Source organism: Rhincodon typus, chromosome 7 (genome assembly GCF_021869965.1).
Source record: "Rhincodon typus isolate 14 chromosome 7, sRhiTyp1.1, whole genome shotgun sequence".
In the NCBI taxonomy this organism is placed as follows: Eukaryota; Metazoa; Chordata; class Chondrichthyes; order Orectolobiformes; family Rhincodontidae; genus Rhincodon; species Rhincodon typus.
In genome coordinates this window covers 11,926,192-11,951,697 of record NC_063338.1, presented here as the reverse complement: position 1 = coordinate 11,951,697, position 25,506 = coordinate 11,926,192, and the positions used below count along the sequence as shown (strand labels likewise).

At 40.9% G+C, this 25,506-nt stretch overlaps 1 protein-coding gene across 6 annotated transcripts in view; it reads right to left on the bottom strand.

The window, feature by feature from the left end:
- Nucleotides 1-7,292: 7,292 nt before the first annotated feature.
- The window catches only part of creb1b (cAMP responsive element binding protein 1b), a 62,866-nt gene continuing 44,652 nt past the window's right edge, over nt 7,293-25,506 (bottom strand). For all 6 annotated transcript variants that reach the window (XM_020532422.2, XM_048598780.1, XM_048598781.1 and 3 more), the window contains 4 exons: nt 20,803-20,942; nt 11,949-12,131; nt 9,707-9,863; nt 7,293-8,727 (listed from right to left, as the gene is read on the bottom strand). In XM_020532422.2, coding sequence (XP_020388011.1) covers nt 8,583-8,727; nt 9,707-9,863; nt 11,949-12,131; nt 20,803-20,942 — 625 coding nt within the window. In that variant the 3' untranslated portion in view covers nt 7,293-8,582. The remainder of the gene's footprint in view (nt 8,728-9,706; nt 9,864-11,948; nt 12,132-20,802; nt 20,943-25,506) is intronic.

The window sequence follows — 25,506 nt, the reverse complement described above, 5'->3', positions numbered from 1 at the left end:
GCATCTCTAATTCACTCACCTACATCTTTCCCATTAGTTAGTGGCTCATGGAATAAGCTCAGCAACTGCACCCTTTTTCCTCCTTTGTTTTAGCCAAATCTTGACTGCTGTGGTGCACCCTCTCTCTCCAGCACTGCTGTCTCCTCCTCACCTTATGTTTTCCTTTCTTTCTCAAAAACCTTCTACCACAGAATATTTAATATCCAACCCGCCACTTCTTTGAGCCAGTTCTTCGTTATTGTCACAGCATAATCTCTGGCTGCAGGTCACCAAATTTATTTGCCATACTCTGTGTGTTCATATACATTCACAATATTGTCAATTTAGACTGCATTACTTTCCCATTTCACCTCCCACTAGAATATTGCCAGTCTAGTGCCATCCATTTCTCCTAGTAGTTTGTGGACCTTGATATTCCTTACTAATCCCATCTCCTGGTTCTCTCACTGTTGCCCAGTTCATTCCAACCCACATCAATACCACTAGCAAATTGATCTTGGCATCCGTTTGGGATCAACCCATTCATCGTGCACAGAGCCCAACCTTCCCAGAGATTTTTGTATTTATTCATGGAACATGGGTGTTGTCGCTGGCCAGCATTTATTGCCAGTCCCAAGTTGCCCTTGATAAGATGGGAATGAGCTACCTTCTTGAACTGCTGCTGTCCAGGTGCGTAGGTAGACCCACAATGCTGTTAGAGAGGGAATTCAAAGATTTTGACACAGTGACAGTGCAAGAATAGCGATATTTTCAAGACAGGTTCATGAATGGCTTGGAGGGGAACTTGCAGGTGGTGGTGTTCCCATGTATCTGCTGCCCTTGTCCTTCTAGATGGTAATCTCATGACTTTGGAAGATGCTATCTCAGGATCTTAGATATCTCAGAATTTCTACAGTAGATCCTGTAGATTGTATACACCTGCTGTGTGTCAGTGGCAGAGGGAATGGATGTTTATGAATGTGGTGCCAATCAAGCAGACTGCCTTGTCCTGAATGGTGTCAAGTTTCTGGAGTGGTGTCAGTGCTGCATGCATCCAAACAAGTGAGGAGTATCCCACCACTTTCCTGGCTTGTGCCTTGTAGATAACAGTCAGGCTTTAAGGAATCAGGAGGTTAAGTGACTCACTGTGACATTCCCAGCCTCTGACTTGCTCTATTATGTGATGCAGCAAGTCCATTTGAGTTGGTAAGCTCGAGGATATTGGTAGTGAGGGGGGGTGGGATTTCAGTGATAGTAACAGCACTGGATGCCACAGACTGGTGATTAGGTTGTTTCTTAATGGAGATGGTCATTGCCCAGCCTTTGTGTGGTGCAAATGTTACTTGCCACCTGCCAGCGCAAGCCTAGATATTATCCAGATCTTCGTGTATTTGAACACAGACTGTTTAAGGATCTGAGGAGTCATTGATGAACATCACCATTTTTGACCTTACGATGAAGCAGCTGAAGAACTCCTGAAGTTCCAATTGCTACAAGTCTCCCAAAGTGCCAGGTACCCTGATACCCATGGATTCCAGTTTTGTTAGGGCTCCTTGATACCACACTCCGTCAAATACAGCCTTGACGTCAAGGGTTGTCACTCTCACCTTACCTGATGGTGAACAACTAGCCTCATCACTGTCTGCTGACACCTCTGGAATCTAAAGTATTCTTTTCCTTCCAATCACACATTCATCTGGTTTACATTATTTCAACATTCACTTGCACACGGCCTAGGGTGCACTCCAGAGATAACTACTTTCAGGGCCCTGCTTGCTAATTTTTTTTGCCTACCTCTCTAGATTCCAACTGCAAGATTACAACCTTCCCTCTGCCTATGTTTTTGGTGGCAATATGGCACCTGTTTAGCCTCCCCCTCAGGGTGCATCACAGCTATTCAGTGATATTTTTGACCCTGATACCAGGGAAGCAATGCCATTGTAGATTTACCTCATAAACCATACTGCCATGGTTCTGGTTGCATCCTTCAGATAATACATCACTTTCATCAGTCTACAAAACTAGATACTAACTGGAAAATGCCATATACTTAAGGAACTTCCTGACTACTCCCTGTTTCCACACTGCCAGGTTGTTACTCATTTCCACTCTGCATATTTTTAAATTGGTGGAAACTACATCTATAAATGTGCTATCTACAATTCTCAATTTCACATGCACTACCATGACACCAATCTCTGAAATCTGGAGCAATTGATTAGGCTAAGTACACGTGGTTATCAAAGAAACAACAGCATTCTGGAGTTAACACATCGAACATCTTGGATTATTGAGATCATAGAATCCCTACAGCGTGGAAACAGGCCCTTTGACCTAACAAGTCCACACCAATCATCCCACCCAGAGCCAAACCCCTATAACCCACCTAATCTACACATCCCTGAACCACTACAGGCAATTTAGCATGGCCAATCCACCTAGTCTGCACATCTTTGGACTGTGGGAAGAAACCGGAGCACCCGGAGGAAACCCATGCAGACACGGGGAGAATGTGCAAACTCCACACAGACAGTTGCCCGAGGGTGGAAGTGAACCCAGGTCTCTGGCACTGAGGCAGCAGTGCTAACCCCTGAGCCACTGTGCCCTGCCAGTCTTCTATCCATTAAATACATGCTGTTGCAAATTAATTTTCTTTTTAAAAAAAAGAATTATCAGGCAGTTCTGTGACTTCTTTGTTTTTTTGACCTCCTCTGTTTTTTGTGTATAGTTAAAATTTTAAGCTGCCTAGCTGCTTAGTCTAGCTTACTTCCGAGGAGAAACAAAGCACTGGTCAAGACACTCACCCTTCCTGTGAAACAAAAATTAAGCAGTGACATCAAACTGGAGTACACCCTGAGGCACTGCTGAAAAATTCTCCCCTCTGAGTCTGAGTCCAGGTCTCAAATCAGCCTCTTGCCAGTCCACTCCAGCTGCTGACTCTCTCCATGGGTGCAATTTCTAAATTCAAATTGGGCCATTATTTTACATGGGTGGGGAGAGTAAAGGCTAGAAATGAGAGTGCCAAATACTCTCAAACATTTTCTTTTGCAACCAAGGGCATTATTTTAAAATGCATTCAATATACATACAGCAGACTGTGGAGTAGAGAGAGCACCACCTCTTAACATAGCAACTGTGCTGCTTCTTCGATGGAACTATTTTCAAGGCCCTTCTAAGGAAAGCTGCCAAACTGTTGGACGTTATGGGGACCCAAAATGTGTGAAATTTATTTCACTCAGGATCAGTATGGTCCCATGAGGGAACTACAGTGTCACCTCACCATGAATATTCAGAAATTTAACAAAACACGTGTTTCTTTCCAAGAACACTGTGAATGAAGAAACAACTTCAGAAAACTTGCATGGTTATAGTACCTTTTTTTTATACCATCTTTGATGGCCATAGGACCAATGAAAGTACTTCTGAAGTGCAGTCACTGTTGTAATGTAGCAAATTTGGCAACTAATTTATGCACAGTACATTCCCACAAACAGCAGCAATGAGATAACGAGCAAATAATTTTTATTCCTCAGCATTAGTGAAACACATTATCCAGGGCACTAGGGATTAATTCCTTGCTCCTTTTCAAAACAGTGTCTTGAGATTTTTTTTGAAATATACGTACATGTAAAATATCTCATCCCAACAACATGTGCAACAGTGCAATATTCCCTCACACTACACTATTTTTCTATGAATATCCATAAGCAGGATTTGATCCAACAAACATCTAACTTGGAGGGGAGTGCTGAAGACTAAACTACAGCAGATACCTGAAAAACCCATGGAGTCCAAATGATTCTCAACACTTCCACTTCAGCTCTTTGAAAGTGAACGAACAAAGTCTTTTGAAAAATAACTTTCTAGTGACCAAAGGGCTATTTTTTTTGGTGCCAATACAGCAAGATCAGAACGGATACATGAACTTGGGAGTTGGTATCGATTTTAGCATCCTCCGGGGAATTTGATTTACCAAAAAAAACTTTTAAATTTTTGCTCAGCTCAATGTAGAATCCCTAAGCACAACTTTGAAGCATTCAAACAAAATTATTACAAGGTACCTTTAGAACTGGATGCACAGTTTCAAGTAACTACTTTGAGGAAGTAAAGGTCCAGGTGAGGAACTTCATCTTAGTTATTGTGATGGAATCTAAACAGGTGATGGTGTATTTGAGCATAATTCCTGACTTGACATCATTAAAAACAATCTTCATAGTAGTAAAACTTGAAATAAATTACTTTGTTTTATTTTAACCAATATATAAAGCGCCTTTGAATGTTTTGCAAAGTTTTTAAAAAATGAAAATAGGTTCATAACGTAAGGATCTGTCAGAAAACGTGCCCAAAAGCTTAAGGAATATGAAAGAACATATTTGGAAGGGAAACAAGTTTACTGAAGGGAATTCCCATTACGGCGTGATTAAAAAAAGTTCTGAAAATTCATATCATTTTGAAAACTACCAACTAGTCTCTTGGAAAACTCCAATGTGTAACTTATGATATTAATGTTATACCTCTACATTACACTTGGTGCTACTATTAAGTATTGGAATTTATACAGGGCTCTCCATGAAACTAGAGTTTACCACCTTACCAAACTGCCATTCTGAAAGCTATCCCAAAGGGCTAAGATTGTAAATTTTTTAAAAAAAATTAACCGTTCAGACATGTCATGACACATGACTGGGGCAGGTGAGACTTGATGCCAGGCCCTTGAGCCCAGAGGCAGGGACATTAGCACTGCATCAGAACAGTCCTCCATGGCTCAGATTATTTGGGGAACAAAATTAAGTTTGATTGATGCTGCATTAGCTAATATTAGTCATCCTAGTTTGTAGGATCATTATATTTAGCTTGGGTTAGGGAAAGGGAAATCAGGCAATATTAATATTCAGGATAAAATACAATAACTCCTTTTGCATGCATGCATTCAGATGCTTTATGTGGTCAGATGGATTCACTATAAGTTGTGTGTGGGGCAATACTGGATGGTGTTCAGGAACCCATGAACATTTTTCAATGGATTAATTAAGGTGCCACTGCCAAGCTACATAAAAAATTCAAGGTAGCTAGCTAAAGAATCACAAGTGAGATGAATTGCATATACACTTGAAAAGGTAAAAAATTGCAGGATGGCAGGAAAAGAGCAGAAGAGGCCCTTTTGACTGTATGATTCAATGAATAACTCTCTAATACATGGGGGAAAATTGTTTGTGGCTGCTGGAAGAGAACCAGGGAAAACACTGTTACCCAAGTACAAAATGAATCCTTATTGTTTGGAAATTAGGCAAGAGGTGGAGCTATTGTCAAGATTTTCAAAACACCCCCTGCTACTGAGTCATGAGGGAACATCCTGGAAATAGTTGATTTGTCACTCAACACCCCAAGACACAGACCATGAACTGAAAAACCTTAAGTTTTTCAAACAACCACCAGTTATTTTTAAGCACCAGCTCCAAGCATGAATGATAAATAATCACTGAGGAGACAAACTCTCAGACAATAGCATCGTACATCAGCGCAGGTGGTGGCCCCTTGGCCCATCGCACCAGTGCTGATGGTTTGAAAGAGCAATTCAATTAGTCTCACACCCCCACACTTTCCGCAAAGCGCTGCAAATGCTTTCTTTCTGTATTTATTCAATTTCCTTTTTGCTATTACTGAATTTGCTTCTACCACCCTTCCACATCATAAGTCTCAGTATAAGAATTTCTCAGTTTTGTTTGTTTTTCATCTCTACTAAAATGAGTTCTCATGTGTCTGTATTGAATTGATCATAATCTCTCAATTAGTGAGGATTCTGAAAATTCCCCATCAAAAGACTGGTTTTAAACAAATGCTTTATTTAAAAGTATGGATTCTTTTTAAATCGGGAAAGCAAAGGGAATAAAAATCATCTTCCGAAGTTTCCTACTGAAAGGTGCGAGGAAATTGTAAAGCTTTCTGGCTGTTGGAACTGAGAATCAGATGATAAGTTGATCTGAAAGGAAGATGCTAGCTGAGTTAAATCAACTATAAATTCTACCAGAGACAAGCAGTCTCAAAATTGGGTCTCCAGGGCAGAACAGCTTTTGTGAAATCAGAAGCAATGGAAATATTTTTAAAAAGGTCAACTTACGGTGAACATCAAAGGAGACCTTTTTTTTGGCTTTTCAACTGCATTTTCTTTGCAAATGTTGTTATCAAATCATACAGTATAGAAGGCTATTCAGCCCAATGTACCTGCATTGATTCCTTGAAAAAGCTATTAATTCATAGAAACCTGCTCTCCCATCATAGTTTTGCAAAATTTTACCCTTCAAGTATACAGGTAGTTTCCAAAACATGTTCAGCACTGAATTTCAGATGATAACTTGTCTTGCAAAAAATAAACCACAACTCTGCAGGCGCTGGGTTTCAGAAGGCTGTAGCCATCCTTCCAGGGGGACACCAGACATCCTTGGAACTATCAAAATGACGACTAAGGAAACACTCTCATGCCTTGGACAATTCAAATTCTCAATAAACATCACAAAATAAATACTTAACACATTGCTGCAGGATCTTGCTATGTACAAAATACTAATTCCCACATTAAAACATAGCTACGTTTTAAAGGTTTTCCCCAAATCACGGAACTGTTACAACGCTGAAGTTCATTCCATCCATCTCATTGGCACCAGCTCTCCGTGTAAGCAATTCACTTTGCTGTATTTTCCTGGCCTTCTACCTGTAACCCTGCACTTAAGGCAGCATTTACGGACAGAAACAGAGTTGACGTTTCAAGTCCAGTGACACCTCATGTGAACTGACAGTAGCTAGGAAAAAGGTGGTGTTTACACTGGTGATGGGGCGGTGAGGGGTAAAGGAGTTGATAGTTGGAACACAGCCCAGAAAGACAGACAGAGGTTGATAGCAAACCAGGGAAGTAAAGCTGATAATGGGGACAACGTGTGGGTGAAAATGGGTTGGCTGTGTTGAAAACAACACTTGTCATAACAGTGCTTGGCGGTAATGGAAATGCAAAGCGGTGTTCGGGCTCTAAAATTACTGAACTTGATTTTGACTTAAGCACCAAATTTGCTTCTTGGTCAAGGTTACTCCTCGACAGAAAGTAGAATTGCTTAACTGGTATTTTTCAAACAACACAATGTATGGGGCAATCATTAAATGATCTTCTGGGGTGGGCATTATCCTCCCTCCAAATATTGAAATTTTCTAAGTACTGGTGTGCAAAGTTCATTTTGTGATATCCTGTGTAGCACATCTCGTTATTTTTCTCTGTAGTATAACATCTTCAACACCAAACCAAACCAAAAAAAATTAGATTGCACTTTTAAAATTTGCACTGGGCTAGTTTATTTTGCAGGAGGGGGGGGGATCAAGGTGCTGAGCCTCAAATTGACGGAACAGCAATGCTCTCTGCTGAGAGCGGTGAAGGGGTTTTATCACAAACCCTTAGCCTTTTCTAGTTCTATATTTTCCTTGCAGAGTCACACTTCTTTTAGAAATATATATACAGTATAAAAATGTAAAGTGTTATTAATACAGTGCAAAGGCATCAAACAAGGTGACCAGTTTCACAACAATTCATCTGCCCCACCCAAAAAAAAAATCAGCACTTTACACCCACTTCGCTCAGGGTGCTGTTTTACAGCATTAATCGGTTTTATGGTTCGATCCCTCACATACGTTTTCTTGTTGAATGATAAATACACAACTTAACATTCCTTCCAGCCTTACGCAGGGGTTCCGTCAGCTCAGTTTGATTGACAGAACAGTCTGGCTGGATCACAACACCGTTTAGAAAGAGGAAAATATATATATAATATATATGTATATAATGCAAACCAACACAACTTTTAAAATTCAAGCTCAGACTAAAAAACGTGATTAATTGAATGGCCAGTAAGCAAAGCAGTTTAGGTGCACAAGATCCACAACTTTCTGGATAAAAGGGATCTTCAGCCCCAACATAGGCCAACCCCTCTGGTGCAACATTATATGGTGTGGTTTTGAACTGTCGCTGGGCTGCAATTCGACACATTCTACGAATGGCTTGGTGAGAAGACGACTGCATAGCCATCCGTGTTGCCTCACGGGTATGTGCCTTTAACCATACAGGCCTGAATGTGCCACAAAAGCAAGGCTGAGGCGACACAACTCCTACCCCAAGGGGATGACCGCAGCAACATTGCACCCCACAGTAACAAGAAGAAAAAAGAATGATGGGGTGGGGAAGGGAGGTGAAAAGACATTCTATAAACGAAAATGTTTGCTTGTGATCTTTCCTGGTCACACTAGACAAGAATTTTTTTGTACCGATAAGTTAGTTTGTATATAAAAATGTTCATGTGAAAAAAAAATTGCCCAAACCAGGTTCCAGGCTATCTTGAGTTTGGAACAGAGAAAGATTTGACCAGGCTGGATCCCGCGATCCGATGCATGATCCCCTGGTGCATGGGCATGCAGCTGCCGGAACTGCATCCATGCAGTCCTTTTTTTTAAATTTTTTTTCCCATGGAGGAGAGAAATCATTAGAAAAGGTAGCAGAGTCGCCCAGCTCATGCCAGTAGTCTTTTGGGGCAAGTCTGTTAATCATTCGCAGGAATGACAGTGGCATGCTAGTCAGATTTATGGCAATACAGGTCTTTGAGTGCCTTCAGTTCCTCAATGAGCGTCTTGTTTTGATTTTCCAGAACAGCGACCCGATTCTCCAAGCATTTCACATACTCTTTCTTCTTGCGACGGCACTCTCGAGCTGCTTCCCTGAAAAGGACGAAAAAGCAAGGAATTAGAACAAGCAGACATTACTCCCTGCCCCATTTCCTTCATATCCCCAACTTAAAGCAGGGACTCAAGCCACAAACCCTACTGGCCTCAAGACTGCTATGCTCATCAACTCCTGACTTCTTGCTTCACTTCACCATTGGCAGCCCGGTCTTCAGGCATCTAGGTCATAAACTCTGGAACGTCCTTTCTAAACTTCTTCCTTTTCTGCTTTAAATAACTCATTAAAATCAAAAGGATGCTTTTGACAATTTAAATACACTTCATTTAAGAAATTTGGTACTACATTCACCATAGAAGAGAAAACTAAAAGGAAATTGTTAACATAGAAAATAAATTGATAGGGACAAATGGGAAAATCTTTTTTGGTTGGGATGTCAGCAAAAAGGAGTCATCAATTTAAAACAAAGAAGGTGTGAAGACATATTAATGTAATTCCTTTTTAAGAATTGTACATTTATTTGGGATTCTTAGCCACAGGGAACAGTTAAGTCAGAAACTATTAAATCTTCTAAGCAGGTACACATCACAGTGAGGGGTTTCAACCTACTTTCGCCAAAAGTTGGCTGAAAAGATTCCTGCAGTGCCATGAGCTTGTACTGTCCCATACGAAATAAATGTCAAGCATGTCGGACATCACAGTGAAATCTTATCTTTTTCTCATCTGATGTTCACACTCTACCATTGCCATAGGATTCATGGTTTAGCGATGAAGACCAGCAGCTTTAGCCGATGTCTCTCTATTACAAGAATACTAAGACCAATTGCAGCAACTGTTGTCCCAGCTAAGATCAACTGGCACAGATCCAAAAGGAGGTTATACCAGGTGGCGCCTTGACCCATCAATAACCCCCATCCGCTGTCTACCTCTATCATGAATTTCCTTTAGCTCACTTGAAAGTTCTTTCAAACGAGGACAGAGCCATCAGTTTACAGGATCGAAGGAAAGGAAAACTACCTGTTTTTCATGAGGCGGATTTCACGTTTACGAGTGGTTTCTTCAGCATTCTGAGGCTGGCTTTGCAGGACTGGTGAAGATGCCATCACCATTCCCTGGCCAGCAGTGGAGTTTGGAGTTGTACGAATCTGATAGGTTTGGACATCTCCAGCCGCACCTGAGCAGGGGGAGAGAAAAAAAAAGGGTTTACATCAGGAGACAACAGGCATACAGATGTTGACTCTGTCAAAGTCCTAACGCTTTATTCGGGGTCAGTTAGCTCAGTGGACTGGACAGCTGGTTTGCAATGCAGCAGCACTGGCTGACGCTACCATTAAAAGTCCCACCGCCTCAACCTCACCTGAGCTGCAGTGAACTGCAGGTTAAACTCACCACCAGTCATTTCTATCTCATGACAGATCAGCCCTATGGTCCTTTGTGACTATGGTGACTTTTCCTTTGCATTAATACTACAGACAACTAGTTAGCACATCTCTGATCACTTTAATTACTTAAGGAATTCCATTTTCCACATCAGAATTCTGCAATCACTTACTTCGGAATGTTGAAATTTGTCAATTATTTCACTGTAGTGTCTACAACAGGCTTGCGCTGGGGATGTGAATGTAGTAGGTTAAACATAAGACATTTTGTTCCAAGCCCCTGAGTTTGTGATTACGTAAGTGATGTGTGACTCATGTATGGCACCCAGTATTAATCCAATTAACGTCACCACTTTCAGGTCAAGTCCTCAGTCATTCATTTTCATGGTGTCAATCATACAAGGTTGAATAAAGTCCCATCTTAAACTCATTTTTTTTGTGCCGAGTTATTAGATCCCAGCCATGCTGTGATGCCCTGGGGCTAGCAAAGTTAAAAAGATAACCACCAGTCTTCATAGAATTCCTACTACATTTGGCCCATCGAATCCACACCGACCCTCTGAAGAGCATCCCACCCAGACCCGGCACCTACCCTCTCCCTGTAACCCTGCATTCCCCGTGGCTAATTCATCTAGCCTGCACACTCTGAACACTATGGACAATTTAGCATGGCCAATCCACCTAATCTGCACGTCTTTGGACTGTGGGAGAAAACCGGAGCACCTGGAAGAAACCCACGCAGACATGGGGAGAATGTGCAAACTCCACACAGACAGACAGTCACCTGACGCTGGAATCAAACCCAGGTCCCTGGCACTGTGAGGCAGCAACGCTAACCATTGAGCCACTGTGCTGCCCCCTTGGCAGAGACTGCACATTACCATAAATTCCCTCATCCAGTCTCAGCTAATTTCTTTCATGTAATCCAACTCCTGCTTTTTCAAACCCCCCCCATTCGACTGCTGACCTCTCAGTGACTCTCACCTGGCTGAGGCGCCACTGTTCTTTCACAATATTACCTAAACCAAACAAATCTTTTTTTTTTTAAAAAAATGTCTACTCTCAATCCATCAACTTACCACCTTACACCTCTAGTTTCCTTTCTCTTGAAAGTCTTTGCCAGCTACATACCCATTGTTCCAGAATCCCTTCAGTCAGCTTTTAAGGAAACAAAATGTCACAAAGTTTGAGAGCCATTACAGCCAAGCCTTTATGATCCATGGTTACTTCCATTCGTATTTAGCTGATCCATTTCAAAGAAAAATTTAAATGAAGGGTTGAAAATATTGAAATGCTGTGATAGCTAATGAGAATATAATTCTTGCTATTGCCTTTATTTGGCTCCATCAAGCTTTATTCAAAACGCACCAGCATCATTTAATCTTCTACTCTATTAACTGGCTGCTGCTTTAAGTAATCTCACTGAGAAAAAGTACATTTTCAGCAATCACCTGATCCATAACGAAAAATGCAGCTGCCTCTTTGCAAGCTCTTTACCACATGACAAAGTCAACACTTGAACCAAGTTAGTTAAAATTCTATTGATACGTTGTGCCACAGAATCACACAATATATACATAAGACTTGCAATACTTTTCACGTCAAGTTCCTGCTCTCAGCTGAGCATCATTGTGCTGCAGTACACACTTATTATTAAACATCAGGACACTTTACTTAGCACCAACTTTTAAACCTAATTAAATGATTCAACAAGGCTCAGACAAATACCCACCACCTCCACAGAATAGCATCTGGCAATGGTGATCTCATAATCTAATTCTTTAGACTTGTTGGCTCCATAGCAAAATTAGTCTATCACAGGCATACTTTCCACAGTGCAGGAGAAACATTTGTGAAAAGTGCCTAACAAAACAACTCACCTTGTACAAGCACTTGGCTGCCTGGTACAAAGATTTGCTGTCCATCAGGACTCTGGGCATACTGTACAATGGCTGCTCCACCCTGAGCTGTCGCTGCGTTGGTCATTGTTAGCGTCTGGAGTCCTTGCACTCCGTCTGTACCGTTGTTGGCCAGCTGAATTGCACCCCCCTGTGTGATAGCAACTGGCAAGAGCAAAGCACAAGGTCAATGGAAGCTTACAATCAAAAACAGGGACTCAAATTCACAAAGACTCAGCAAAGCCTCTTTATTGCACTGGTGACTGTTAATTTTGATTTGAGCAGAGTTGGGAGAAAATTTGCTTTGAGCCGTCTTCTCTACTCTGCAATTGAAGCCAGGCAACATTCTTACATACATATATTTCTGCAGTGTTTCTATTATTTAAAATTTCAGTAAGCAACAAGAAAAACTTGTATTTATGTAGTACATTTTAACATATTAAAAAGCTCCGAGGTACTTTTCAGGAATGTTACTGGACTCTAAACTGCATAAGGCAATATTAGGACAAGTGATTAAAAGCTTGATCAAAGACAGCAAGGTCTCAAGGAATGCCTTAAAGGAGCAGAAAAAGGTTCATGGTGGGAAGGTTTAGAAAGGGAATTCTAAAGCTTGGAATCAAGGCAGCTTGAGTCACCAAACAGTGAAAAATGGGAATGCACACAAAGGCAGAACTGGGACATGGGTTTGTAATAATATTCTGGATTGTTAATACAAAAATCTATTGATAGTTTCAATTCCAGGCTCTACATAAAAGCATTAAACGTTACATCAAATATTTAAAGTAGGCAGATTTCATTTAGTTTTTAAGGGGTGCTATGAGGAAGCAATACAAGCAAGGTAAAACCTTATCCTCAACTTTCAATCATGTCCCATTCCTGGTGCTTCCTGATAATGAAGTGTTCAACCATAAGTGTTCTGAACACTGGACTGTTCCACGCTCAGCAGGATCCAACAGAGCTGATTATCAATTATTATGTTTATCTGATCTCCCTGCTCAAGCACAACTTGAGAAATCCAAGTCAGCTAGAAGTATGCTGGCAGGAGAGAAGTGGCTTGATCAAAATATAAGGTTGACAATGGTACCTCCAGACATTTGTGTCAATCCTTTTAAGAACATGATACAAGAATGCATATTGACCTTCCATTACAGAGGAACTGGGATTGTCCTCTTTAGAGCAGAGAGAATTAAGGGGATTTTAAAAAAAAATTCACTCATTGGATGGGGGCGTCTCTGGCTAGGCCAGCATTTACTGTGCATCCCTAGTTGGCCAAAGGGCAGTTAAGAGTCAACCACATTTCTTTCAGTATGAAGTTACATGTAGGCCAGACCAGGAAAGGATGACAGACTTCCTACCTTAAGGATATCAGCAAACCAGATGAGGTTTTACAACAACAGTTTCATGGTCATAATAAAACCCTTAATCCCAGATTCCTTTTATTGAATTCAAATCCCACCAGCTACCATGGTGGGATTTAAACCTGGGTCCCCAGAACATTAGCTGGGTTTATGGATTAACAGTAGACTAGTGATAATACCACAAGGCCATTTCCTCCCCAGTTAATAGAGATGCTAAAAATTATGAAGATTTGATTTTGGAAATCAGGATAAAAGCTTTTTTGTTGGCAGGAGGGTCTAAACCACAGGTCACAAACTTAAGATAATAAGTAAAACCAAAAAAGAAGAGGAACTAGGAGACTTTTGTTATGAAGCAACCTGTAATCTGGAATGCACTGGAATCTGAAAAAGGTGCTGGAAGCGGTTTAACAATAACTGTCAAAGGGGCAATGGAAACACTTGCAGGGCTGATTGGACCTTTTAGAGGTATGACATGGGGACAATGGGCTGAAAGGCCTCTTTCAATGCTTGCATTCTTTTAACATTCATATTGAAATGGCCACTAAATCCACAATAATTATGGATTATGACCACATGCTGAAATAATTATCCACCCTTTCAATACATTTAGAGTACTTCACTTTTACAGCCCAGAATAATTTATTTATTACATGAACTGGCACAACCATCTTTATTTCCAAAGTTACCAGCTGATTCTAGTTTTTGTAACGAGAAACAGTGGCTGTGAAAATCTTGCCAAGTTCCTGCCTACATAGCTACATGCAACAAAATAAACTGAACATGGTGTTATAAATATCTTGTGTTAATTACATCTGAAGCAGAAACCACGACTGGGTGGGACAAATAGATTTTTGTAATTACAAAGACAAAGATTAAGGCCCACAAAAGGTAGAAAATAATGTTCATTTATAATTAGAATACATTTATATGGTTTGTTATCTGGTTTCTCAGAAACACTCCAGTGTGGCTCATATTTAACAAATTGCTTTTTAGCAAACTGCTTGTTAAATACAAATGTATGAAAAGTTAGTTAGGAAAAGACCCAGCAGTCTATTCATTAAAAAAAAAGTACCATAGGTGCCAAAATCTGAAATAAAAACAGAAAATGCTGGATAAACTCAATAGGTCTGGTAACAACTGTGGAGAGAGAAACAAAGTTAATGTTTCAAGTCCAAGGACTCTTCTTTGGATCAAATCTATTAAGCTGTGTCACTTGACACATCACACAAATATTCCTGACATTTAGGTAGCAAATGTGGCATCCATTTTGCACATATCAAAGGACAACAAATAGCAGCAAAATGTTTTTTTTCTGGTGGCCCTTGTGACATCATGAGAGGAGCAACAGAAAATGCTGGAATCACTCCAAGGATCTGAAACATCTGCAGAGAGAACAATGGACTTAACTTTTCAGATTGATGACATTTGCCAGATGAGTTTTGATGTTTAGTAAGTGTGCTATGCTATGTGCAGGAAAATTGAGATCAAATAATTAACAGTTCTTCTTTTAATTTGATTTTGTGAATTAGAAATGCAACTAACCATATCTGTACCCAATTAGTCATATGCAGTTAATAGTAAAACTGTGGAATCATAGATCTAACCGAACTCTCTAGATTGTACATACATATTCTTTGGCCCTCTCTGCTCCTTGTCATTTCAAATAAGATACCCAACTGAGTTCATTCCCTTCATCATTTTGGAAACCAAAGTTCTGTACCTTTAGAATCAGACTGACTTTAATGACAAATTTACATAGAAGCTTCAATGGACAATAGGTAAAGTACTGTGCATTGTTCTAATCTCCATATGACAAAAAGGATTAGTGCTGCAGTGTTAGAGATCATAAAGCATGGGAGCAGAAATAGACCATTCAGCCCATCAAGTCTGCCTTCCATTCAACAAGATCATGGCTCATCTGATAACCTTCAACTCCACTTTCCTGACTTTTCCCCATAACCCTCGATTCCCTTCCTAATTACAAATATGTCTCACTCAGTGTCAAATATACTTATTGACCTAGCCTCCACATTACAGAGTTCCACAGATTGATCACCCTCAGAAGAAATTTATCTTTATTGCTGTCTTAAATGGGCAACGCTTATTCTGCGATTATGGCCTCTGGTACTAGACTCTGCCACAAAGAGAAACAACTTTTCTGTATCTACCCTGTCAAGCCCAATAATCTTGCATGTTTCAATAAAGAAAAATGGGGGGCAACTAAATTCCAATGAGTACAGGCCCATCCTACTCAGCCTCTCTCCATGAGTCAGACCATACAGAGCACCACCCTAGCACATCTTCTCTGGACTGCCTCCAATGTCAGTCTACTTTTCCTTAAATAAGGGGCCAAAAACTGTTCACTGCATCCCAGCTGTGGTATGACTAGTGCCTTGTATAACTTTAGTAAAACCTCCCTACTTTTACACTGTCTTCCCTTTGAAAAAAAGGGGCCAACAATCCATTTGCTTCCCTACTACTGCTGAACTTCATTGCTAATTCTTGTGATTCGTGCACAAGAATTCCCAACTTCTTCTGTGCTATAGCTTTCTGTGAACGTTTTTCAGTTAAATAGCATTCATTTGATCTATTCTTCCTGCCAAAAAGTGTATAACATTACATTTTTCTACACTGTACTCCATCTGTCAACTTTTTGCCCACTTCCTTAACCTGCTCACATTCCCCTACAGACTCTATCATTCTCACCACTTGCTTTCCCATCTACATTTGGGTAACCTGTAAACTTAGCCATAGTGCATTCTCTTGTCTCAACCATGTTATTAATGAATATTGTGGCCCCTGCACTGATCCCTGTGGCACTCCACTATTTCCAGATTGCCATCTTGAAAACGCACCTGCCCCCCATCCCAACTCTTTTCTATTAGTTAGCTGATTCTATCCATACTAACATGTTACCGCCAACACCATGGCCTCTTACCTTATTAAGTAGCCAAATATGTGATATCTTATCAAGCGCCTTCTGAAAACCCAAATATAAGACATTGTTTTTGCTTTATTTATCCAGCTTGTCACCTTGTCAAAAGAATTATAGTAAATTTACCAGGTATGATTTCCCCTTCATCAAGCTATGCTGACTCCGCTTGATCAAGGTATGTACTTCTAAAGGTTCCGCTATTACATCCTTTACAATAACAGATGTTAAGCTAACTGACCTACAGTTACCCATTATTTTTGCCTCCTTCCCCTTTTAAATAAAGGTGTTACACTGGCTATTTCCAATCTTCTGGAATTTTTCCAGAATTTAAGTATTCTTGGAAGATTACTAACAGTGCATCCTATCTCTGTTGCTGTTTCCTCTAATATTGTAGAATGTATCCCATCAGATCCAAGGGACTTATTGGTCTTTAGCCCCATTAGTTTCCCTAGCACTTTTTCTCTAGTGATAGTTACTGTATTTATTTCTGCTGCTTCCTTTGTCCCTTAATTATATAGTAATTTTTGGAATGCTTTTAGCTTCTACTACTTCTAATGTGAAGATTGATGCAAAGTGTTTATTCAACTCATCTGCCATTTCCTGGTTACCCATTACTATTTTCCCAGCAACATTCTTGAATGGACCAATGCTTACTTTGGCTTCTCTCTCTCTTTTTCAAAATTTTTTTAATATATTATGCTCTTGCTGTCCGTCTTGTTATTATATGCAAGTTTATCCTCAAAGTTTACTTTTGCCCTTAGGCATTTTTTTTAGAAAACATTTCCCAATCCTCTGGCTTACCACTAATCTTTGCCACATTTTTTTTTTTTTTAGAAAAAACATACACTTTTCTTGGTTAACCATGGTTGGCTTATCCCATAACTGGGATATATCATTGTTGCGAGTCTTGAACTACTTTCTTCAATGTCTACCATTGGTCCTCAAATGTTTTTGCTGCTAAAGTCTTCCCAGTCTACTCTAGCTAGCTCTGCCCTTACTCCTTTGTAATTACCTTTATTTAAGCTCAGCATAGTTCTTTTGACCCAAGTCCTTCCTCTCCAACTGAATGTTAAATTTTACCATGTTATGGTCACTGTTTCCTAGAGGATCTTTTACTCTGACATCACAAATGAAATGTGCCTCATTACAGATCACTAGATCTAAAATAACCTGATACCTCCCTTGTTGATTATCACTGGACTATTAATCCAGAGACACAGCTAATGTTCTAGGTTCAAATCCTGTCATGGCAGATAATGAAATTTCAATTCAATTAACAAAAAATTCTGGAATTAAGAGTCTAACGATGATCATGAATCCATTGTTGATTGTCAGAAAAATCCATCTGGGTCACTAATGTTCTTTAGGGAAGGAAACTGCCATCCTTTCTTGAACTGGCCTACATGTGATTCCAGACCCACAGCAATGTGGTTGACTCTTAGGGGCAATTGAGGATGGACAATAAATGCTGGTCTAGCTAGGGACACCCTCATCCTGTGAACGGATAAAGAAAATTTTTAAAAAACACACTGAATTCTTACTGATGGCTACCTCTGTTAATCTGACTATCCCAATCTAGACGTTAAAGTCACCCACGATTAATGCACTGTCTTTGTTACTTGCCTTCATTGTCAATACTACTATCAGTGTCATCTTTCCTTTAAGTCTTAACTCTTCCAATGCAAGATCATTTCTTGCTATCATACTTATTCCATCCCATACCAACAACTCTGCCCCACCATCCTTTCCTTTCTGTCGGTCCTTTTGAAAAGTCACATACACCCTGAATATTTAGTTTCCAGCACTGATCTCGCTGTAGCCATGTCTCTTGTAATGGCTATAAAGACGATAGCAATGAACATGTAAATGAGCAGTTAATTCATTTATTTTGTTCTGAATGCCACTTAATTATACTGTACCACCTTCTCCACACCTACCCATCACCACACAATGCACCCACCCCTTTTCACCCTATTTACTGTTGTTTTTCCAAATTTGTATACCTTGTCCGTTCCTGTCCCATTCTCTAAATGCTGCCACATCCTCTTGCTTTGTAGGCCTACATTTTCTCTTCTCTGAAGTCCTTCACCCCCTCTAATCAGTTTAATGCCTCTCCACAGCCCTAGGTATTTGATTTGCCAGGGTACTATTCCAGCACAGTTTAAGCGAAGCCTATCCTATCAGAACAGCTTCCATCTACCCTGGTACTGGTGCCAGTGCCAGTGCCAGTGCCACTGACATCTATTCCACCTGCACCAAGCTTTGAGCTATGCCTTTAGCTCCTTTACTTCATTCACCCTACGCCAATTTGCCCATAGCTCAGGTAGTAATCCAGAGATTACTACCTCGGAGGTTCTACTTTTTAAACTTAGCTCCCAGCTGTTCAAAATTTTTCCAGCAGTACCTTCTAGTCCTACTAATGATGCTGGTACCAATGTGATGACGGCAAATGGATCCTTCTCCTCCCACTTCATGTTCTTCTCCAGCTCCAAGGAGACGTTCTTGACCCTTGCACTGGGCATGCAACACAGGTTCTGGGACTCACACTCAAAGTGCAGAAAACAGTACCTTTTGCCCTGATTATAGTATCCTCTATCACAACCGCACTCTTACTGTTCCCCTCCTCCTCAGTTGAATGACTCCCTGCACCATGATGCTGTGGTTAGTTTGGTTATCCTCCCTGCAATGCCCACTCTTTTTTGCATGATTTGTGAGAATCTTGCAACTATTAGAAATATTGCAAGGGTCGAGACTCCATTGTAACCCCAGGTCTTCATACCTGCCTCATGAGCAGTCACACACTCCTGTCCTGATCACAGACAAATTCTGAACCACCTGGCCTAAGTGATGCGACCGTTGTCCAGAGCAAAGTGCCCAAGTAAATCTCCCATTTCCGGATGTGGCACAATGTCTGCAACTCGGGTTTCAGCTCAACTCACATCCAAAGGACTTCGAGCTGCAAACATTAACTGCAGACGTGTTCACTCTGGATCACATTGTGTTTAGCACCTTCCACATGTTACAGCAGCAACATGTCACTCATCTTGCAATCACTACTGTGTTCAATTTAAATCAAATTATTTGAGATTCCAACTGTTCACTCTATAATGGTAATTGGTTTTTATGAACTAAAAAGAAACAAATCACCAGTATCAATATAATAATTGAACAGTTCTTGTAAGAGAGAAGAAAACACAGGAGGCTGAAGAAATAAATACAAGTCACTAAGATAAGGATGCTCCAAAACGATTTGGGTATGTCAGGTGAGTGGTCAAAGATCTGGCAAATGGAATATATGGGAAAATATGAAATTGTTCATTTTGGCAGAGAGAATTAAAAAAACAGCATATCATCTAAATCTCTCTAGTGAGCTTGCAGAGTTTGGAGATGTAAAGGGATTGGGGTGACCTAATGCACGAATCTGAAAAGGGTTGGTATGCAGGTGATGAAACTTTGTATTATGTAGCGACTCGGTTCTAAAGCAAGGTTAAAGTGGATTTTTGGTTAAAATCATGCATAGGTGATTTTTATTAAAAATATGTTAAGGAATGTTTTTTTCAAATGGACAGTTCAAAACAGCTTTCCAATAAAACTTGCGACTTAAGTTAAATGATTAGATAGCTACCTGTGAAGATAATTATAAACAAGTGTTTACTGAGTGAAACTTTTACAAGATACAGCGATAGATGGCCGCAGCAACATGCCTGGCAGTTCAGAAGATTCATTCCAGCTGAATGGCAATGTTAAAAAAACAATAGCTTGTGGAATTTTTCAGGCCAGAGTTGAAAAGAAGTTTTAAGCTGTCTTGGATTCAGTGAGAAATGTCAGTTAGTTAGCCTGCACTTGTATATCTCAGATAGATACAGAGAGAATCGTATCTGGTGAATACGCAGAATGTTGACAGTGCTTGCGACCCTCATCAATTGAGTAAGAAATTTTAAAGCTTTTATAACAGTGATATTAATTCACTAGGGTTGAGTATTTGTAAGAGATATAGCTTTTTTTGCTGTTTATGAGAAGACCTTTAAAATTGCTTACTGTAAATAGTTTTTTGGGTATGTTTCCATTAAAAAAGGGGTGGGTGGTCCTTCAAAGAGCGCACATGGAAATGATGCTGCCTTTTGGTGGTACAACCTAGTTCTAGGGGTTACAGTTTCAAAATAAGAAATCACCTATTTAAGATGAAGAAAAAGATAACTTTTTCCACAGATGGTCATGAGTCTTTGCAAGTTCAACTTCAAAAGGTAATAGAAGCCGAATATTTTTAAGGCAATGATAGATAGATTCTCGATAATCAAGTGGATGAAAAGATTACCAGGATTAGGGAGGCATGTGGAGTAACCAGATCAGCCACGATCTTAATGAATAGTGGAGCAGGCTCAAAGGGCTGACAGGCCTATTCCAGCTTCTCATATGCAAAACAAAAATGCAACGCAGCAATACTCATGCTTCTCTGCTGAAATAAACTTCCTCGCCACAACAATAATTAATTGCAATGAATTGGTTATGTTTCTTTCAGGTTAGAATTTGAAAGCGCACATACTGTATTGCCCACTGCTGGTCTGATAGATGGGTGTTGGCATTGTCATTGTAGTAACTGTTGAGACAGACTCTTCTTCTGATTTCTCCTCATCGATTCTTGGCACACCAGGGGGATCAGAAGAGAGTTCATTCAGGATTTTCCTTAAAAGTGAATGAAGCAAGACAATTTGTCAAGGAGAACAAAAGAAAAATCTCAATAAACAGACTCAAGCTAAAATACAGATGCAGTCAAATATTTCCTGCTAAACTAAGCAAAACATTAAAACGATGATTAACTTTTAATAGAAGACATTTCAAGACAAAACAAAACAAAGCCCCTGCATAAAACGGAATTCTAGGAATACTGAGAGCAGTAAATAGCCCAAAAGCCATTTTTAAAAAAAGTCGAGTAGCACCAAATTTCAGCTCAATCATCCTCGTGCCCCCGATCTACATTGGGTCCTGTAAAGCTTCAAGTTTAAAATTCTCATCTCATTTTCAACACTACTTTCCCACTCCCCATTACTTGTCCAGTACATAGCCTCACATGTACTCTAGGCCCTCAAATTCTGGCCTTTTGGATTCTCCCACCTCTGATTGTCATTCTCCTACCATTAGTGACTGAGCCCTCCAATGGAATTCATTCCCTGCCTTCAAAATGCTCCAAACTCAGCAAACCCTTCGGTTGTATAAACAGAAAATACCTGAATGACACAGCATCTATGAAGAACAATGCTGACATTTCACACTGGTGACATTTCACCAACCAAACTGATGGTCACCTGTCCTAATTATCCCATCTTACAGCTTAGTGTCAAATTCTGCCCGATAAGGCACCAATTAAGTGTTATGGGACGTAAAAAGGACACTGCCTCTGCACTCCGTCTAGTAGTTAATTATGAAGCAGGATGGAAAGGTACTTCAGAGTTGATTACTTCCTTAATCTCCAGCAATGTCTGGTACTTGGTGGGGAATGCTTTTGTATAAATTGAATATTTAGACAAACATCTAATATCAAAGCAGCAAAGACAAATTTTGCTGAAGAAAGATGATTCTACCAATTTATTCAAATTATTTACAAATCAACATTATTTGAGGAGTTTTTGCTTCATATTCTGGGCCTAGTATGCGACCCATGAAATACTGGCAAAAGCTAACTGGTTATTTATCTCATTTGACACTGGTGCATTTTGAGATTGATATGAAGGATTATAACATTTTAATCATATTTGGGTTCTTAAGTAAATGGGATTTTGGTTCTGTGACAGTGACTTTATTTTTTAAAAATGGTAATAAACTCTCTTTAAAGCATGAAGTAAAATCAGCCTTTCCAAGAAATAGAGTGACTTAAGCTAAATGACTAGATACATTACCTGGTCAGATAACACAAGAGGCAAAACAAACTTCTTCATATACTTACATAATAGAATTACACTTTATTTTGCCTCTCGCATGGTTCTGTCATGTTAAGAGCAACCAGCTCTGGCCTTGATTTTGAATCCTTTCCTAATTTGTTCATGTTGTGGGACTGAGTTATGAATGATTATAAATATATTCTCATCTGCACCCCTCATCAGGGACTTGGGTTGCGTGTGATCTGTTTAAAGTTGCCATTTTAGGAAAGCAGTAGTTAATGTCACACTAGCGGAAAGACGTAATTGCACTGGAGAGGGTGCAGAGTAGATTCAGGGTAGTTGCCTGGGATGAAAATTCTCAGTTATGGAGGAGAGACTGAATAGGCTGGGTTTGTTTTCCTCGAAACAGAGGGAATGGAGGATCCTTTGCCCCACGGCAGACAGGTCTAAGACCAGAGGGCACAAGTTTAAGGTGAGCAGTAAGTGGTTTACAGGAGTTCGAAGAAAAGTTTTTTTTCCACCCAGCGAATGGTAGAAAAAAGGAGCCTGCTTCCTGAGTGGGTTGTGGAGGCACGTACTCACAACAGTTAAAAAGCATCTAGATGAGTACTTAAAATTGCAGGCCATAGTAGGCTACGGACCAAGTGCATGTAAATGGGATTAAATGTAGTTTTGTGTTTGACCGATAGACACAGGCATAGGGGGCCGAAGGGCCTGTTTCCATGCTGTATGTCTACATGACTCTATAATTGCTGGTGTCTTATCAGTTGAGCATTTATGATTACAAATGGGAGGACAGAAGCAGGTTCAGTTCAGAAAAGATCCATACCAGAAAGAATGCTATTTGGCAATGTCAAAATAGTCAGAGAAAAGTCTGTGACTTTGCTTAATTGAGTGTCTCAGATGGAGACAAAGGGAATCATATCTGATCAGTGTGCAGAAAGTCACTAAAAGGAAGTGCTTGCAATCTCATCAGATGATTTAGAAACTGAAGAGTGAAGGTAGGAATGATACTTTGCTAAAATTGTGTGTCTGCAAAGAAAAATGCAGAGGGGGCAATAAAAGCGTTGAAATCATTTGAACTGAAGACAAGAAATTTTGGAAATTACAGCAGATGAAGCAGCATCCATGGAAAGAGAGCAAGCTAACGTGGAGTCTAGATGACTCTTCAGAGCTGAGGTGAAGTGTGGAGGGGGCAGTATATATACAATAGTGTGGGGTGCAGTGCTGGGGGAGAAAGGGTGTTAATAGTGCAGATTAAATGATCAGAATGTGAAAACGGTAGACAGTGTGTCCAACTGCCAAACTGGAAACAACAGATAGTCCCGCTGGGATGTGGGGCAGGGAAGAGAGGACATGGTGACAGAGCATGCCACATGTAAAGCTAAAAGAAAGGGAAGAAATGGGAGTGAGTTCACAATCTGAAGGCATTGAACTCTAATATTAAAGTCCAGAAGGTTATAAAGTGCCCAGTCTGAAAATGAGATGTTGTTACTCCAGTTTGCGCTGATTCGCTGGAGCACTTGTAGCATGTGGAGGTCAGACAAGTTGGCTTGCGAGCAGGATGCTGTGTTAAAATGACTGGCTACAGGAAGGTCGGGGTCATTCTTGTGCATGGACTGAGATTTTCTGCAAAGCGGTCACCCAGTCTGTATTTGGTTTCTCCAATGTAGAGTAGGCCACATTGGGTGCAGCAACTACAATAAACTGGATTGGAGGTGGTACAGGCGAAATGCTGCTTCATCTGGAAAGACTGTGTTGGCCCTTGGATGATGATCAGGGAAGAGGTGAAGGAGCAGGTATTGCATTTTCTACGGTTACATAGGAAGGTGCCTTGAGAAGGCTGGGGTGGGTGGGGGGGGTGGTGTGTGGTTATTGTTAGTGGTCATCAAGGAATGGACTAGGGTGTCCTGGAGGGAACGGTCCCTGCAAAATGCAGACAGGACAAAGTGAGGGGAAGATGGGTTTAGCGGTGACATTCTGCTCTAGTTGTTTGAAATGGCAGAGGATGATCCTTTGAATGCGGAGGCTGGTGGGATGAAAAGGATCAGAATCAGAATCAGAATCCCTACAGTGTGGAAACAGGCCCTTTGGCCCAACAAGTCCACACCGAACCTCAGAGCATCCCACCCAGATCCATCCCCCTATGACCCACCTAACATGCACCCTATACCTCCCTGAACACTACGGGCAATTTAGCATGGCCAATCCGCCTAACCTGCACATCTTCGGACTGTGGGAGGAAACCGGAGCACCCGGAGGAAACCCACGCAGACATGGGGAAAATGTGCAAACTCCACACAGACAGTCGCCCGAGGCTGGAATCAAACCCAGGTTCCTGGTGCTGTGAGGCAGCAGTGCTAACCACTGTGCCACTGTGTCGCCCTAAAGGATCACACCACTGACAAGGATGTATTAAACAAACCTCAGATGCTGTTAAATCTTTCATAGAATCCCTACAGTGCGGAAACAGGCCCTTCAGCCCAACAAGTCCACATCGAACCTCAGAGCATCCCACCCAGATCCATCCCCCTCTTACCCACCCAATCTACAGGCAATTTAGCATGGCCAATCCACCTAACCTGCACATCTTCGGACTGTGGGAGGAAACCAGAGCACCCGGAGGAAACCCACGCAGACACGGGGAGAACATGCAAACTCCACACAGACAGTTGCCTGAGGCTGGAATTGAACCCAGGTCCCTGGCGCTGTGAGGCAGCAGTGCTAACCACTGTGCCACTGTGCTGCTTTTAAAGAAACACAGATGATTCATACAGAAGTGAATAACTGAGGGAGAATCTCCTGTTTATAGACCCACCAGTCCAATAACCCTGCATTTCCCATGACTAACCCATCTAGCCTGCACATCCCTGGATGCCATGGCCAATCCACCCTAACCTGTACATCCTTGTACAGTGGGAGGAAACCAGAGCACCCAGAGGAAACCCACACAGACACAGGGAGAACGTGCAAACTCCACACAGACAGTCGCCCGAGGGTGGAATTGAACCTGGATCCCTGGCGCTGTGAGGCAGCAGCGCTAACCACTGAGCCACCGTGCCGCTCCAAAAGGTATCTGCCGAAACCCGGGAGGACAAGAGGGACCCGATCACGTAGTTGAGTGTGATGGGAAGGGGCAAGGGTGGAAGCTTGAGGATAAGTCAGATGCAGTCAAGACCGTTTGCTGTTTATAAGATCCTGACTTCAATTTCTCTTTGTGCATTAAACTACTGTCATTTTGTTGAAAGAACATCAACATCCTTGTGTGAAAATGTTCAGTAATTGATCACCATGATAAATAAATAGCAGAAAATCAAACGTTTGGTTCGGCAAACCAGATTTCACCCCGGGATCTGCCTTGTCCAATATTG